Consider the following 18,254-nt stretch of genomic DNA (forward strand, 5'->3'; position numbering starts at 1 on the left):
CACCAGGTATGCTTTATATGTGAACTACGCTTATTAAAGGGATACTGTAGGGGGGTCGGGGGAAAATGAGTTGAAGTTACCCGGGGCTTCTAATGCCCCCCCGCAGACATCCTGTGCCCGCGCAGCCACTCACCGATGCTCCGGCCCCGCCTCCGGTTCACTTCTGGAATTTCTGACTTTAAAGTCAGAAAACCACTGCGCCTGCGTTGCCGTGTCCTCGCTCCCGCTGATGGCACCAGGAGCATACTGCGCAGACCAAAGACCATACTGGGCTTGTGCAATACTCTCCTAGTGACATCAGCGGGAGCGAGGATGCAGCTGCGCAGGCGCAGTGGTTTTCAGACTTTAAAGTCTGAAATTCCAGAAGTGAACCGGAGGCGGGGCCGGAGCATCGGTGAGTGGCTCCGTGGGTACAGGATGTCTGCGGGGGGCCATTAGAAGCCCTGGGTAAGTTCAACTCATTTTCCCCCGACCCCCTACAGTATCCCTTTAAGCAGTGCTAAGCCAACAGTGCAAAACAACATTTCAAAGTCCAACTAAACTTACAGACTATTTCTCTGCAGCTTCTGCTTTTAGGGAACTCAGTATGCGGAAGTCAATAAAAATGTTCTGCGTGATGATTCACTGATCAGTAATGTTCTTCAGGGTGAATGCCTTATTGATGACACCAGTGACAAACAAAAAACGTAATGTCTAAATCATCACTTGCAGTATTAGAGTGAATGATATACAAGCATAACTAAATATTTAAAAAAAACCTCTAGATTATGCAAGTCAGAACTCATAGCTGGCTTTTTAAACTCATTGCCCACATGTTTTCTTGGAAGTGACTCATGTAGCAATTAAAACTGGAAAATGACTGCATAGGCCTGTAATGTGTTAAGTTGCATACACACATTATTGTCAGCAGAAGCGATTGTATGTGATAGGCTCAGATGTCTACCAGAAGTGTGCTCCGTCTTATGGCGAGTACACACTTTTGATGGATATCGCCTGTCAGGGATCAGGATTTGATCCCCCTGGGTGACATCGGGCTGCACAGACATGTTTCGGCTGTCTAGGTGACGATGCGCTGTGTTGCTATGTGGGGAGATGATGAAGGGACGATGAGCAGCATGTGCGATGTCACGCGGTGGGCGGGGAGTGGTGTGAACAATCGGATCGGTGTCGCAGACAGGTGGCGAGTAGATCCGCCTGGTGTATCGCTCGCGAGTTGAGGGTCGCCAGATGCCATACACACGCCTGATTATCAGCTGAGGCAGTTTGGTATGGGCCTTTACGGAGGGAAGGGGGGGGGGGGAATGAGTGGCACACCAACATGGGAACGTCTAAGGAAATTCTTGCAACAACTGTAGGTATTGTGATAATTCAGTTTTAAATAAGCAATTGGTTTCCCATGATGCTCCTGAATATGCAAATCATTTATTTTTGCCCCGGAAAGTCAGAGCATAAACAGATGATTTGCATATTCAGGAATGATGCATCAAGGGAAACAATAGATGCTCACTTAAGGGGCTACTAGGGCTATCCAATTAGTCTACATTTTGTGATAGTGTCCCTTTAAAGCAGAATTATCACAAATATTTTCTGTTTTAAGAAGGCAACATTATATTCAGCATTGCTTTTTATTAGGAGTGCTGTGATAAAGCATGTGCATGTTTTTACAGGGAAGACTAGAGGCCTCATTTCTAAAAGTTGGGCCAGACCCAAAAGACACACACACACACACACACACACGATTCTATTCCTTTGAGTGACAGTTTAGGGCAGAGTGCTGCAGAGTTGTTATACAGAACAAATGACGACATGGCGGACAAACGAGCGTCTTCCAGCAGGTGGGGTGAGAAGAATAATGCTCTCCAGGGTCAGTCAGGCACCGCTGTTGCTGAAGATCTGGTATGCCAGAACTTTAGGCGACATCAGGAGGACACCTGTGAACACACTAGATTCCTGGGAGAGATGGGCCTGTGTGGCCGCCGTGGCAAACTATCATCTGGTGTGTGTACTCGTAGAATACTGACGCTCCTATATAGCATCCTGTTAACGTTAAAGCGTACCCAAACCAACATTTTTTTTTCATACAAAATATTTAGTTGCACCACTCTGACACATACAAAGAAACAAACACTCCTTCAAGCCTATGAGCATTTCAGTGCATGCTTTTCACCCTTCTCTTTTCATAACTAGGATTATACTAGGGGCAGCCATTAGCAATTCCTCATTTGCCTGACACCACCTACTCCACCAGTCTGCCGGATTCTGTCCCGGCAATATGAAAGAAAGGGAGGGGTTCTTCCAATAAATGTAAAATATTTTATATTTGTCATCATGCAGCTGAAAAAAGGCTGCCATTATTATAATTTAGAAAATAGATTTTATTTCTGCAATTTTGTATTTTTGATTTGGGTCCACTTTAATTTATTCAGTTCTCTGCTAGCATTTGAACATCAGAACAGAAAGAATTTGCTAGATAAAATCCCTGAAACTAAATGTAGACTCCTGCCCAACCTGCAGAAGATGGCTTTTTTGCAAAATAATGGGACTTGAATGATTTTTGAAAGGTTTGATAGGTATACCCTGATGAGAGAATGTTTATCTAATATTTGCCTGGAATTCAGAGTTAAACGCTGATGTGTCAGTCTTCAGGCTTAATCTTCTGCCAGCAGGAAACAAATAAGCCTCCTACTTAGGCGTAAATCTTCCTACTAAGCCAAAGATCAGAACACGTTCCTATGGGACACACTGCCTTTCATGGTTCGGGTCAAGCTGGTACCTCAAATATCAAAATAAATATTGCTTTATTATTACTAAAAGTTCAAGTCTTTTATGAGTAGGAAAGCAAGGATAATGGACCAGGCGGCCGTGATGGCTGCATGTATATTAGTTTTTATTTACAGCTATTCTGGCAGTCCTGTGGAAGTCATGATAAAGCGGAAAGCCAATGTACACACATTAAGGCCTGCTTTGTTGAGTGTTTTTGGAGCTCTGACAAGCGCCATTACTTTCAAAAACACTTTGCTAATGTAAGTCGATGGTGTTCAGCCCACTAGAACGATTGCGATTAGGGCTAATCGCAATCACAGGACGTGCAGCATTATGTTATCGTTTGGGTCCAATGCAATACCAAAATCGCTTACAAAACACTTATACAAAGCTCTACCAATTGCGATATCTCTACGGCGCCTGTGCGGTACACTCCCGGCGACGGGAAAGTGAACGAGGACACGTGTAGATAGGGCCACACAGAGGCAGTGCGCTACAACTACGTGAAGTGAAAGTGAGCCGTGGCGGGGGACCGGAGCATCAGTTCACAAGTCGGTTGCAGGGGACTGGCAGAAGCCCCAGGTAAGTGAAACATAGGTTGTTTCAGTTCCGCTTTAAAGCGGTATTGTCACCATAAAAATCAAATTTTAACAGCAACTGGTCTGCGTGTATTAAGTAATAAAGATGCTAATCCTGCATTCAAAACTTGCAAAACTTTTTCTGCTATTATGGTTTGGAGTTATCACATACTTTAGAAGCACTGGCCCTAGTGCCAAACAGTTGAACGCTGGGAGTTCTTTTTATCTATAATATATTCCTCCTCTTCCATTTATTTCCCTGCCTAGCTGCTTATCAGAAACACCCTCTGATCACTTGTGTTTACAGGCAAGGCTGAGGTGACGACAGAGCAGTTCCTAGTATACACCTCAGTGGGAGTGTCTGAAGACTCTGGGAGGAGGGCAGATAATGAATACTCAATGAGCAAGAGAAAGGGGGGGGGGGTACAAGAGTCAGGGGGGATACGATGTCAGCATTAGCTTGGCAAGATGGCCACTGCCTAGAATAGGATTTTCTGCTTTTCCTTTATAAAATTCACAGGAAACATTACGTGGATAGCACAATACATCTGTTATGGAAGTAGAAGTAGTATTTATCTACTTATATATGTGTTTTTTTATTTCTAGGTTAGCATGGGTGCTGCTTGTTCTTAAAGGTTCAAAAACCATTTGTAGATGAATTAGAGGTGTATATCAAATAATCACGTATTGCCACCATGACTATGAAACACTAATAAATGGTTTATTTTTTGCAATATATGATGGAATGCATTATACCACTTCTTTGTCTTTTACAATCAAACCCTTTGTGTTTTTTCATAGGTTATTATGCATCCAGCTGTGAAGGTGCCAGTCAACAATACAATATTTTCATCAGATAATTTTGATAAATGATAAGACACTTTCTCTATTGAGATACCACCACAAAAAACATTCGGGTGGGCAAAATTCTCTATTCCAATCATTATAGAATTGTTTTACATTACTTTTCTCTGCATAGTATGAAGCTTTCTGTAAAATTTGATTGTAAAAATCAGATCAAAAGAAAGAAAATATTGGACACTAAACAGTCTTGTTGCTTCTGTTAGGTTATTCAATTATAACACTATTACTTCTAAGGCGCTTCTTCACTCTCCATTAGTCTAAATGACTTGTTGGTTTTTCAACCTGAGCAAATATAATATCCAGTAATTTTATGACATGATTGTTTGGGGCCAGACGGGTTATGTGAATGAAAAAAAAAAGCTCATAAACATCTCTGCCAAGTCACGGTATGGGCATAAAGAACTGCATTCTATGCTTAAAGAGACTCTGTAACAAATTTTTCAGCCTTAGTTCTTCTATCCTATAAGTTCCTATGCCTGTTCTAATCTGCTCTGGCTTACTGCAGTCTTTCCTAACTGCACTGACTCTGTAATAAATCAATGTATCTTTCCTCTGTCCTGTTTGTCGGGCTAAAGCTTGATTGTGTGGAATGTGCAGGGCTGCTTGTGATTGGTAGAAGCGATACACACCCTCTGCAGGCCCCCTGCATACTCTGAATGACTCACACACTATGCTTAGCTGAGCCTATTAGAAGCTGGTTAGTTTGTTTGTAAACACTGCCTAAAACTGTTAATTACAAGCCAGGATTGCAGCAGAAACAGCACAGAGGGGCACAGGAGAAAATAATGAATAGAATGGTATGCTTTTTATTGTAAGAATTTTAGAGTACAGATTCTCTTTAAGTGCAGAGGTGAGACAAGTGTACTAAACAGTGTAGATACTTGTATAGGTATTGTCATCCAGATGAGGACACCCCGTTCGGTCCGGCACTGCTTTATTTATTTGTATTCCCCCCCCCCCCCCCCCCACCCTACCAGACTAGGCCCCGACCCACCTCGAGTTGGGACCTTTAAACTGGATCTAGGCATTTCCGAGTATGTGCGGTTCCCACTATGTATGTTTTGTTATAGTCGTCACTACTGGCGGTGCCACGCTATGCTCAGGAGGCTGTCGGGAGCGTGGCCATAGGAATGATATGTGCAGGACGTAAATGGTGCGAACAGCGCATGTGCCACCTGTACTAGATCTGGTTCAAACATCCCGACCGCAGGTCGTCGGGCCCAGCCTGGGGGGGGGGGGGGGGAGAAAGTACAAATAAACTGAGCGGTGTGGAACTGAACGGGGGAATGGAGTCCTCATCTGGATGACAATACCTATATAAGTATGTACAGTGTTTACAACACTTGTCTCACCTCAGAATTCCTTTAAAGCAGTAGGATTAGCCATACTATGCCAGGGAAAAAAACACATACATAAGTAGATAAATACTTGATCTACTTACATAACACATGTATTGTACTGTCCACATTTTGATTTCAGTGAATGCTATATAGTAAATTAAGAGAATTCTGTTCCTGGTGGGGGCCATGTCTTTTGCCCACAGTTTAGGCTAACTCGTGATGTCATTTCTGCCCTTTACTTTTTTTATTGTCTCCTCCAATCGCTGAGTCACCTCAGCCTTGCTTGTAAACATAATTGAGCAGGGGATCAGGTTTCAGATAAGCAGCTAGGCAGGGAAATAAATAGAAGAGGAATACATTATAGATAAAAAGAATCCCCAGCATGCAACCGTTTGGCACTGACTACTAAAGGGCCAGTGCTCCTTATGTGATAACTCCAAATCATAACAGCAGAAAAAGTTTTGAATGCAGGATTAGCATCTTTATCATTTTATACACTCAGATCAGTTGCTGTTGAAATATGATTTTTATGGTGACAATCCCACTTTAAAACAAATACAAAAACTAAAAAATGGAAAGCCCCCTACACACATAGGAGACATGTCAATAGAAATGTCTTATTTCCACAGGGAGCTGCGGCAGTTTCCGATTCAGCCGCAGCTCCTACTCTGCTGTGTAGCCTCAGCCCAAATCAACCAAAGCTGTGATTCAGCTGCGTGGTGCCATCCAGCAAGTCATTGAACAGATAGGCAGAGTTTCCCGATGCAGCTTGCAAGTGGGGAAACGCTGCAAAACTGTTTACAGTGGAAACGAGCCCGAAGGAATCAAGACTTGATCCCACAGAGGACAGTGAGGCCCGAGGCTCTACAGACCTGTTGCTAGCATCCTTGAGAAATGAAACTGACCCTGTGCCTAAAAAGTATCTGTTTTGTTAAAATCGCACTAAAGTAAACATACCAGTGCGTTAGGGGACATCTCCTATTCCCCTCTGTCACAATTTCGCTGCTCCCCGACGCATTAAAAGTACTCAAAAACAGTTTTTAAAAAGTTTGTTTATAAACAAACAAAATGGCCACCAAACCAGGAAGTGGGTTGATGTACAGTATGTCCACACATAGAAAATACATCCATACTCAAGCACACTATACAGCTTTCCTTTTGAATCTCAAGATTATTTGTGTGTTTACCCTCTTGTCCCCTGCAGCTCTCATGCACTGAAGAGTGACAGGCTGTGAGGCTGATTGTTTCTTTCTGCAGACAGCTCTGCCCTGTCTGTAATTCCTCAGTATGTGTCAGCCAGCTCCTTTCACAGCCTAACAGAGGAGGATTTTTATCCAGCTCTCACTGATATCAGAGAGCAGAGAGGCTGCTGGCTTATGTAAGACACACACACACACACACACACACACACACACACACACACACACAGGGCCTGGAGGGGGCAGTGCATAACAGATCAGCACGGAAGAGTTGGCAGCCTTCCAGACACAGGGCGACAAGTCCGACAGGGGAAAGATAAATTGATTTATTACAGAGACAGTGATAGTAGAAAGTGCTGCAGTAAGCCAGAGCACATTAGAATAGGTTTAGGAACTTGTAGGATGGTAGAAAACAGGATGAAATTTATGCTACAGAGTAGGGCTGCACGATTTTAGGGAAAAATCGAAATTGCGATTTTTCTCTCAGAAATTGCAATTTCGATTTTTCCCCGATTTTTTTTTCAAATGCTGGGGGGGGGGGGGGGGGGGGGGGAGGTTGGTCCGCACTGCCCGGTCCTGTCCGTAATACTTTGCTTCTGGCCCCGCTGTGCGCGGGTTGGCCAGAAGCAGTGAATATGTATGAGAGTTAATGAGCGGGGAAGGGGGGGCGGATCCACTCCAGCAAGCGGCCGGGCACATGCAGCATTACCAATCACTGGCTAGCGATTAAATGACGGCAGCTGTAGGCGGAGCTGTATGCTCTGTACAGCTCCGCCTACCACTGCCGTCATTCCATCGCTAGCCAGTGATAGGTAATGCTGTATGATGTGCCTGGCCCCTCGCTCTAGTGGATCCGCCCCCCGCTCATTAACACTCATACATATTCACTGCTTCTGGCCAATCCGCGCACAGCGGGGCCAGAAGCAGTGAATATGTATGAGCGTTAATGAGCGGGGGGCGGATCCACTAGAGCGAGCGGCCAGGCACATCATACAGCATTACCTATCACTGGCTAGCGATGGAATGACGGCAGTGGTAGGCGGAGCTGTACAGAGCATACAGCTCCGCCTACCGCTGCCGTCATTCCATGCTAGCCAGTGATTGGTAATGCTGTATGTGCCCGGCCGCTCGCTGGAGTGGATCCGCCCCCCCCGCTCATTAACTCTCATACATATTCACTGCTTCTGGCCAATCCGCGTACAGCGGGGCCAGAAGCAAAGTATTAAACAGCAGACCGAAAAAACCGATGGTACTGACGATCAGCAGATCGTCTTGCCACAAACCGCGGTTTCGGTTTTAAACCGAAAAACCGTGCAGCCCTACTACAGAGTCTCTTTAAAGAGGAACTGTAGTGAAAATAAAATAAAGAACAAATGAATAAAACTGCATTTTTTGTGTGCAAAATATTAATGTATAAAGTATATAGTCAGTGTTTGCCCATTGTAAAATCTTTCCACTCGCCGTTTACATTCTGAAACTGATCACGGACGGCAACATCTTTTGTACTGCCAGGTGTTCTCTGCGGAACGTTTGCTTCTGAGAGTTCTTTGCACAGAGGAAGATACTGCTTGCTTGGACATTATTTCCCACAATGCAACAAAGTTCAAAAAACAGGAACTGCAGGGAGATGGCACTGACATCACACTGTGTGAGGTGTTTCACAACAATATCAAGCCATAAAGATGTTCCTGATGATCTATTTGAGAAAAGGAGCTAGATCAATTGATCAAAATACCCCAATTGTAGATATGCGACTGATGATCTTATGGAACCTTTAGTAACAAGTGGAACGTAATAAAAGCATGTACAGAATGCATAAATAATAAAGTCAGAAAACAGCACTCAAACCCAGTAAAGGACATTATTGTAGTCCTCACACTCGCCATTTGCGGGTGGACAAAAAGGCTGGTGATAATTAGCAAATAAAGGAGACAAAAAGAAATAGCTAATCAAAATTACACTTTAGCACTCTGACGTTAGAGTCTGTTCCTCATGATCAGGTCGCTCATCTCCTACTCTGTCTAAATGTGTCTAGTAATACTTTGACATGAGGACCAGAAAGTCAGAAACAGCTGTCTGCATGTTGGATTGATGTGGCTCTGTAAAATGTATTAGTTATAGACTCAATATACACCAGCGGACAGTGGCGTATCTAGAGGGGTACAGGCATGGCTCATGCCATTGGGCGCCACAGCACCATGGGCGCCAGGCCAGCCCCCTCATCCCTAATGCTGCACAGCACTGGGGGATGCTTCACTACCTATACTGGGGGGATATTTATACTGGGGGTCAAGTCTCATTATGTTTACTGGGGGAACACTTCTTACCACTGATACAGGGGAGTTACTTATAATGGGGGACACCTCTCACCACCTAAACTAGAGGGCTACTTATATTGAGGAACATCTCTCACTACCTAAACTGAGGGGCTAATTATAATGGGGGCGGGGAACCTCATTTCCTATACTGGGGGGTACTTATACTGGGGAACAACTCAATACCTATATTGAGGGGACCAATATACTGACATGTGACCAATTTATGTATTTGGGGACATAATAAACTCTGGCATTTGGGTAACCCAGCTGCTTAATTCTGGTATCTAATGACAACACAAGTAACCGTTGCAGTATCCCGTGCAGAAAACATAGACCATAACAAATATATGCAAGAAAATAAGCTGTTATTATGGGGCAAGGGTCAGACTAAGGGGGGGGGGGGGCGCAATTTCAGTGTTTGCCATAGGCACTATATTACCCAGATATGCCCCTGCCAGCGGATCTGGATGTGCAGCCTGGCTTTCAGGGACATAGTGATTATTTGCATATTCAGGAGTGATGCATCATGGAAAACCACAGTTCCTTGCTTAACCACTTAAGGACCAGAGGATGTTCCAGTGATCGGTGCTGCGTGGGCTCTACAGCCCACAGCACCGATCAGGTATGTGCCAGGGCGATCAGACTCCTCCCCCCCCCCCTTTTTCCCCACTGGAGGGGGGGGGGGGGGGATGTCCTGCTGGGGGTGGGGGGGTGCTCTGATCGCCGTCGGCTATTATTGATTTGTGGGGGGGCGCTCCTCAAAGACCCATCCGCATCATTTTCTGGCCTCACCTGCGTTCCCTCCCTCTCCCTTCCCCTCTGAGCGGCGCAGAACGGATATCTGTCCTGCGCCTGATAGGATAGGCTTCTGCCTATCAGATGCCGGCGATCCCCGGCCAATCAGAGGCCGGGGATCGCCGATCTACGTCACGGCGCTGCTGCACAGCAGCGCCGTATGATGTAAACAGCAGGGATTTCTTCCCCGCGTGTTTACAATATGCGTGCGAGCCGCGATCGGCGGCTCGCACACTGTTCACGGAGACAGTCTCCGTGAACTAGCATGGAAAGGCCGCTCGATCGAGCGGTCGTTTCCATGCTATACCACTAACGATCCGCCGACGCCTATCGGCGTTAGGCGGTCGTTAAGTGGTTTTAAATCTGAATTATAGCAAATACCTTCTGTCTTAAGATGGCAAAATTACATTAAGCAAATGAAAGAAAGCATTTTGTACTTTGCCTGGATCTCATACTCTGTAACACAGCTAATTGTTTTTATATGCACACCACTTTATGTAGCGCTTCTAGACACTCTAAAGTGGGGGAATGTGAAAGGTTCATAAAAGATTCAAAGTATTAAGAAATGTAACATTAGTGCACAGCAACACCGTACTGTAGACTGGAGTTTTTTTTGTCTGGTCAGAAATGATGTCACACAGACTGTGTGGATAGAAAGTACATAGAAGTTTCACATTCCAACTACAGCACAGAGAGGAGTGTGAGCCAATTACTGCTGCCCAGGCTGGAGTCTGACGGCCTAGAAGTAACACGTAAGCAGTGTGTGTTTTGAGTGGGATAACACGTGTGAGCTCAGCTAGGGATATTACATTACAGAAACAAACCATAACACTGGAGAGAAGGCTATTATATGTAACCACAAGAAGCTATGCAGATTTCAGAGACTAGAAGAAACAATGCCTCAATAGCTGCAGAGACTGGTATTCCTTTATGCTGGGTACACACCATGTGTTTTCCCGCTCGATACGCGGGTCGATCGGGATCGATTCGACTATTTTCGACATGCTCGATTCGGGCTTCGATCGTATGCAAAATCGACGTCAGGAACGATCGAAGCCCAAATCGAGCATGTCGGAAATAGTCAAATCGATCCCGATCGACCCACGGATCGAGCGGGAAAACGCATGGTGTTTACCCAGCATTAGTAACTGGCAGGCCAAGATGTAGGCACTTTAAAATCTAGTTAAAGCCCGCATCCACTAGATTTTATATAATTATTATTAAAATGACTGGTTCTCCAACAATTTCTGACCAGCTGTTCGATTGCAAGACTGGATCACCAGATTTGCATACAAATTTTCATGATCCTGCATGAACTATTTGCATCCCTTTGATCATCTCTAGCAGTAAAGGCAAGCAATACCGCAAGCGCCGAAGCCCCTGGCTGCTGCCCATCCCCAGTGTTATGTATGCCCGTGCATGTCATGTTGCCCGTTGGTGTCTGCCGTATTTCCGCATTCGGGTTCCATGTGGCTACTGGTATAAAGCGACGTCACCCACATGCTATAACAACCAGCAGCCACATGGGGTGCCAAAGCGGAAGTACGGTGGACAAGTAAAGAATCTTAATGCACAGGCACCAGGAGGCACATGCAGGCTGTGGACTCAAAGTCAAGGAGTCAGAGGTTTCATAAACGGAGGAGTCAGGTGATTTTTGTACCCACTCCATAGTCCTGCATGGGTTGTGGAGTCGGAGCAATTTTGGGTACCTGGGCCCATATGCAATTCATGTTTTCTCTTGAGTTTTCTCCTAGGGGATATATTAAAACACCTTTAAAAATCACCAGCAAGCAATAAAATGCTCAAAATAATTTTGATAGTCCTTTTTCAACTACTTTTTGGTACTTTTACAATTGCAAAATGATGAAAAGTTATTTTAAAATAGAAGATAAAAATGTATCTCCTAGGAGAAAATTCAGGAGAAAGTGAATTGCATATGGGCCCTGGAGTCAGAAGTTTCAGTAGTTGGAGTATTTTGTACAGAATACACAGCCCTGGTCACAAGGCTGATTCTCAAAAGATTTCATGCTGAAATCGATCGGGAATCAGTCTACGATGTATGGTAGCCAAGAGATCTTTCTCTTATCAGAGTTAAGGTGGCCACACACAACATACAATTTTTTAAATATCTGTTCAATTTAAGAATTGCAATCAATTTTTCTGACTGATTGTAACATTTCAAAAATATGACCAATGTACCACACACATATGTTCAATTTTTCCCCAATTATGATAAAACTGATTGGAAACTGAGAAAATTGCTAGGGTGTTTATATTAATAAATTGACAAACACACACCATACAATCTTTAAAAAAATTGGAGAAATATCTGGCATTCTGGATCAATATAGATTAAACAAACAAAAACAAAAAAACACGGGAAATCCAATCGGATTTTTCAGACGATTTAAAAAAAAAAAAAAAAAAAAAGCTTTCCATTTTTTTTCGGGAGATCCGTTCGTTTTTATCGAGTTGCTGTAAAATCGGATCATTTTATTGTATCGTGTGGGGCCACCTGTAATCAAAGAGAGGTCTCTTTGTTGATTGGCCACCAAAATTGCTTGATGTATAGCCACCTTATGATGTGAATACACGGTACGTTTCTGTACCGTGTATCGCACGTCCCCGCGCGCCCGGATCGATTCCCGCTCATCCACACGGGCACTTCCTTATCTTCTGCTTCGTTTATTCTTTTGTCCTGCCCACCGATACCGAGCATGGAATCAATCCGGCGGAGTATCGGACACGTTGGATATTATCAATCGAGCCAACGGCGGCTCGATTGATAATAAAAACGTACCGTGTATTCACAGCATTAAGGACCATACAGTTGAGGCAAGCATTCATGATCCTCGAAAGCCGGATAGCAGGTTGTGCTCAAAGCCGTCATTTACATTCACTTCAGGTGGCAAAAAATACCTATGTATGGCCATTAAAGTCTGGGCTACACAAGCAAGATTAATCGCTTAAGAACTCATTAAAATCAAGTGCATTGGCTATCATTTATAAAGCATTTCCGCATGCGGAAATGCTTAAAACAGCTTACTTTACCAAACACTTAGCAAGTTCGGCATTCATAAAGCCTCTTTCCGCATGAAAAGCTGACACTACCGAGCAGAGCGATAAATCACAGTCTTGTGCGGGGATTTTCGTAAAAAATTTAACAAAATGGTAATTCATAAAGATTACTGCAAGCGGTATGAGGACGGGAAGTACCGCTCCCTCTGATGTGGCGATAACAAAGTAAAGTTAATAGAGACACAGATCTCCCAGGCAGCTGCAGTAGAGCGGAACACGGAGAAATGTATCAACTCGGCAGCTTCCTGCGCTTCCGCAAGCCTACCGCCAGCCTAGTTCGGGGAATCTCCGCACTGCTATCGCACCTGAACACTTTTTTATGAATGTCCACCCAGAACTCTAAAATACCAGCAGCGGTGTTTTCCCGCATTGATTCTTCTTACCGACAGCTCTTTTATGAATGATACCCATTGTATCTGTGCCAAAGTTAGGCACTTGTCAACGAGGAGTTACATTTATTGATCCCAAGCTACTGTATTCGTTTTTCTTGTGTAGCCCTAACATGATACAATACTAGAATCAGTTGAATCATTTGTAGTTGCATTGCTTGCTAATGATATGTGACATATGACTACCTTTAGTTTTCCAAGAAATACCGGCTATCTAGGAAAGCACCTAGTTATTTGAAGTGTTGAGAAATAAATATGGCAGGCCCCATATCTCTCACCTCTGGTTCCTTTTAAAGTGAAAGATAGGGTTAGTTTTTGGGTCTCCCTACCTAGTGGCAGGATAGTGTAATGGTTAAGGGCTCTGCTTCGGACACAGGGGACCTGGGTTCAAATCTCGGCTCTTCCTGCTCAGTAAGGAGACCTTGGGCAAGACTCCCTAACACTGCTACTGCCTATAGATATAGCTAGCTGCTGCTGCACTTTAAATCCACCAGGAGAAAAACACAATGTGTTATTTGTCTGTCTAGTTTTAGACTTAAAGGGAACCAGAGAGGATGCAATATACATACCTGGGGCTTCCTCCAGCCCCATACGCACGGATCGCTCCCACGCCGCAGTCCTCCTCTGCCTGGAACCGCCGCCACCGGGTCCCGTCATTGCCGCGAGTCGGCAAGTCGGCCGGCGGACGCGGCCAATTCTCCGCATCACCGGGTTCTCTCCCCATACTGATACGCATGTGGCCGCTAACCGCAGCCGCATGCGTACATGTATGGAGGGAGCCCCTGTGATGCGGACAATTGGCCGCGTCCGCCGGAAGTGACGGGCCCGGTACCGGCGGATCCAGGAAGCTGAGGACGGCGGCGTGGGAGCGATTCAGGCTTATGGGGCTGGAAGAAGCCCCAGGTATGTATAAAATCTTTTTCTTTTTCCACCCCCCGTTCCTCTCTGGTTCCCTTTAAGGCAGGGAAACCGTTCTGGTTAAGGTTACTATAGCAGTTTTTGTTAGTTCTTGTCATTAGTTAGACAAAAGCATGGGGGGTAAACATTGATATGTAAAGCAAAACCTGTTTTTCCAATATCTGGTGCCAAACTCAACAGGTACTAATCTACACTTGCTTTTGTTGGCTGATGAAGACTGTCCCCACAGAGGAAGAATTGCTAAGAGTGAAGTCAGTCAGGGGTTCCTAAAAAATCGTGTACACTGAGTTTTGTGTTCAGACCACTGACTAACCTAACCTCAAACTAAAGGGGGGAAAAAAAGAGTCCGTGTACACCTGGAAAAGCTGAGAAACTAATGTTAAAATGACAATGGACCGATGCCAAAAGTCTGTGTACACTACTTCCTTGGTTCACCAATGGTCTCCCTTCCAATGCTTCTTTTGCTAGTTGATGAAACCTGTTATATGTTTCCCTTCCCTTGTCAACTGAGGTGGATTGTCATGTGGGTCTCTCATCAATTATCCTGTTTCCAGCTCATGCAGACTGTCAGGGTCTCCCTGCCTAGTTGCTGCAGACTGTCAGGGTCTCCCTGCCTAGTTGCTGCAGACTGTCAGGGTCTCCCTGCCTAGTTGCTGCAGACTGTCAGGGTCTCCCTGCCTAGTTGCTGCAGACTGTCAGGGTCTCCCTGCCTAGTTGCTGCAGACTCTCAGGGTCTCCCTGCCTAGTTGCTGCAGACTCTCAGGGTCTCCCTGCCTAGTTGCTGCAGACTCTCAGGGTCTCCCTGCCTAGTTGCTGCAGACTCTCAGGGTCTCCCTGCCTAGTTGCTGCAGACTCTCAGGGTCTCCCTGCCTAGTTGCTGCAGACTCTCAGGGTCTCCCTGCCTAGTTGCTGCAGACTCTCAGGGTCTCCCTGCCTAGTTGCTGCAGACTCTCAGGGTCTCCCTGCCTAGTTGCTGCAGACTCTCAGGGTCTCCCTGCCTAGTTGCTGCAGACTCTCAGGGTCTCCCTGCCTAGTTGCTGCAGACTCTCAGGGTCTCCCTGCCTAGTTGCTGCAGACTCTCAGGGTCTCCCTGCCTAGTTGCTGCAGACTCTCAGGGTCTCCCTGCCTAGTTGCTGCAGACTCTCAGGGTCTCCCTGCCTAGTTGCTGCAGACTCTCAGGGTCTCCCTGCCTAGTTGCTGCAGACTCTCAGGGTCTCCCTGCCTAGTTGCTGCAGACTCTCAGGGTCTCCCTGCCTAGTTGCTGCAGACTCTCAGGGTCTCCCTGCCTAGTTGCTGCAGACTCTCAGGGTCTCCCTGCCTAGTTGCTGCAGACTCTCAGGGTCTCCCTTCCTAGTTGCTGCAGACTCTCAGGGTCTCCCTGCCTAGTTGCTGCAGACTCTCAGGGTCTCCCTGCCTAGTTGCTGCAGACTCTCAGGGTCTCCCTGCTTAGTCTTTCCAGACTCTCAGGGTCTCCCTGCCTAGTTGCTGCAGAGAAGCTAGGATGTGGTCATACGTGAGTATTCACATCAGACTTGGCTGCCATGTGTTTGCCCAGTGTAAGCAGCTGCTGGACAGACAGAACTCCCACACAGCTGATCCCTGCATTGTGTGGAGCTGTAGAGTGCTAGCGGGTCTCCCTTCCTAGTTGCTGCAGGCTATCAGGGTCTCACTTTCTAGTTGCTGCAGGCTGTCAGGGTCTCACTTTCTAGTTGCTGCAGGCTGTCAGGGTCTCACTTTCTAGTTGCTGCAGGCTGTCAGGGTCTCACTTTCTAGTTGCTGCAGGCTGTCAGGGTCTCACTTTCTAGTTGCTGCAGGCTGTCAGGGTCTCACTTTCTAGTTGCTGCAGGCTGTCAGGGTCTCACTGCTTGCTGCAGGGTCTGACTGCTTGCTGCAGGGTCTGACTGCTTGCTGCAGGGTCTGACTGCTTGCTGCAGGGTCTGACTGCTTGCTGCAGGGTCTGACTGCTTGCTGCAGGGTCTGACTGCTTGCTGCAGGGTCTGACTGCTTGCTGCAGGCTGCCAGGGTCTGACTACTTGCTGCAGGCTGCCAGGGTCTGACTACTTGCTGCAGGCTGCCAGGGTCTGACTACTTGCTGCAGGCTGCCAGGGTCTGACTACTTGCTGCAGGCTGCCAGGGTCTGACTGCTTGCTGCAGGCTGCCAGGGTCTGACTGCTTGCTGCAGGCTGCCAGGGTCTGACTGCTTGCTGCAGGCTGCCAGGGTCTGACTGCTTGCTGCAGGCTGCCAGGGTCTGACTGCTTGCTGCAGGCTGCCAGGGTCTGACTGCTTGCTGCAGGCTGCCAGGGTCTGACTGCTTGCTGCAGGCTGCCAGGGTCTGACTGCTTGCTGCAGGCTGCCAGGGTCTGACTGCTTGCTGCAGGCTGCCAGGGTCTGACTGCTTGCTGCAGGCTGCCAGGGTCTGACTGCTTGCTGCAGGCTGCCAGGGTCTGACTGCTTGCTGCAGGCTGCCAGGGTCTGACTGCTTGCTGCAGGCTGCCAGGGTCTGACTGCTTGCTGCAGGCTGCCAGGGTCTGACTACTTGCTGCAGGCTGCCAGGGTCTGACTACTTGCTGCAGGCTGCCAGGGTCTGACTACTTGCTGCAGGCTGCCAGGGTCTGACTACTTGCTGCAGGCTGCCAGGGTCTGACTACTTGCTGCAGGCTGCCAGGGTCTGACTACTTGCTGCAGGCTGCCAGGGTCTGACTACTTGCTGCAGGCTGTCACTAGTTGCTGAGGCTGTCAAGGTCTCTCTAGTAGCTGTAGACTGCCAGGGTCCCTCTCCCCAGACCACCAGCAATCAGTAGCAATCAGTAGCAGCAGCAGAGTGTGGGAGCCGGGCTGTGGTACTCTGGTGAGTGTTTGTATCAGGCCTGGCTGCCATGTGTTTACACACTGTAAGCAGCTGCTGGACAGGCACAAGTCGCGCACAGCTGATGCCTGCATTGTATGGAGCAGCAGAGCACACACGGCACATCCCAGGTGTCAGCCTCCATATGTGCGGCTCCCAGGCAGGCCCCCCGTCTTACCTCGAACATGAGCCCGAGCAGGAAGAGCATGGCCAGGCAGGAGACGATGTCGGCATGGTTCTGGATGATGAACTCATGGCTCAGCACCGGCGGGGTCTTGCTGCTCTTCTTGCGGATGCCCATGATGACGGATGGCGCCTGTCTCTAGCACACAGCAGGGCCAGCGGGGCAGAGGCGGGGCACTGCCTCCTCCTCCGCCGTACACAACCTCTCACCACGTCAGCACTACAAGGAGGGGCTTCGCCGGGCAGCCAAACATCATTAGCCAGGAAGTGTCTGGGCCTCCATCTTGCTTACTGGCAAAACCATTCCCAGCGCCTGAATAGCAAAAGATGAAAAAACAACAATTGCAAACGATTTTATTTAGGAGAAGTTATTTATATGGCACATGTGATAAAATATCGCGATTAAATAAACACCCATTGACTTTGCACGGTAGTGCCCACTACCGTTCCCCTTTCAGTTTCGCCAGCATGCCAGTAAGAAAGATGGCTGCCCTAAGCGCCGCTGTGCAAGAAGTCGGCTTTAGTGACGGGAAAGGCAGGGCATGTTTGATCCAGTAAGGATGTGGTCTTCCCTTATTGGCTGCCTCTGGAGGCACGTAGATCAGTCATTACACGTACACTACACATGTGTGCTCTAAGCTGTGGCACTGAATCACTACTTCTCTAGTTCTCCTTATTTTCGTATTATTATTGTGGTTTTATTATAATATATCATCAAATTTAGTAATAAACTATATAAATACAAACATTTGTAATCACTCTCTCCACACATGCTATTGTTATGGTAATCATTGGAGAGATGTAGTTTGGTTAAAATAGTGAAATTATGTTCAGTATGGAGGCACTTTATGGAATATTTAAGAGCAGTGTTTGTATCATCAATCATCATTACAGCATGTACAACAAGAGACAGTTTGCTGAGTACTCCTACTCCATATTGTGAATAACATCCGAAGTACTTGATATAGATAGATAGATAGATA

General features: G+C 46.6%; 1 protein-coding gene across 1 annotated transcript in view; it reads right to left on the reverse strand.

Moving 5' to 3' along the window:
* The window catches only part of TRAM1 (translocation associated membrane protein 1), a 59,931-nt gene extending 42,435 nt beyond the window's left edge, over positions 1–17,496 (reverse strand). Inside the window, exon 1 of the mRNA XM_068237489.1 lies at positions 17,267–17,496. Coding sequence (XP_068093590.1) covers positions 17,267–17,389 — 123 coding nt within the window. The 5' untranslated portion in view covers positions 17,390–17,496. The remainder of the gene's footprint in view (positions 1–17,266) is intronic.
* Positions 17,497–18,254: the final 758 nt, after the last annotated feature.

Source organism: Hyperolius riggenbachi, chromosome 5 (assembly GCF_040937935.1).
Source record: "Hyperolius riggenbachi isolate aHypRig1 chromosome 5, aHypRig1.pri, whole genome shotgun sequence".
Classification (NCBI taxonomy): Eukaryota; Metazoa; Chordata; class Amphibia; order Anura; family Hyperoliidae; genus Hyperolius; species Hyperolius riggenbachi.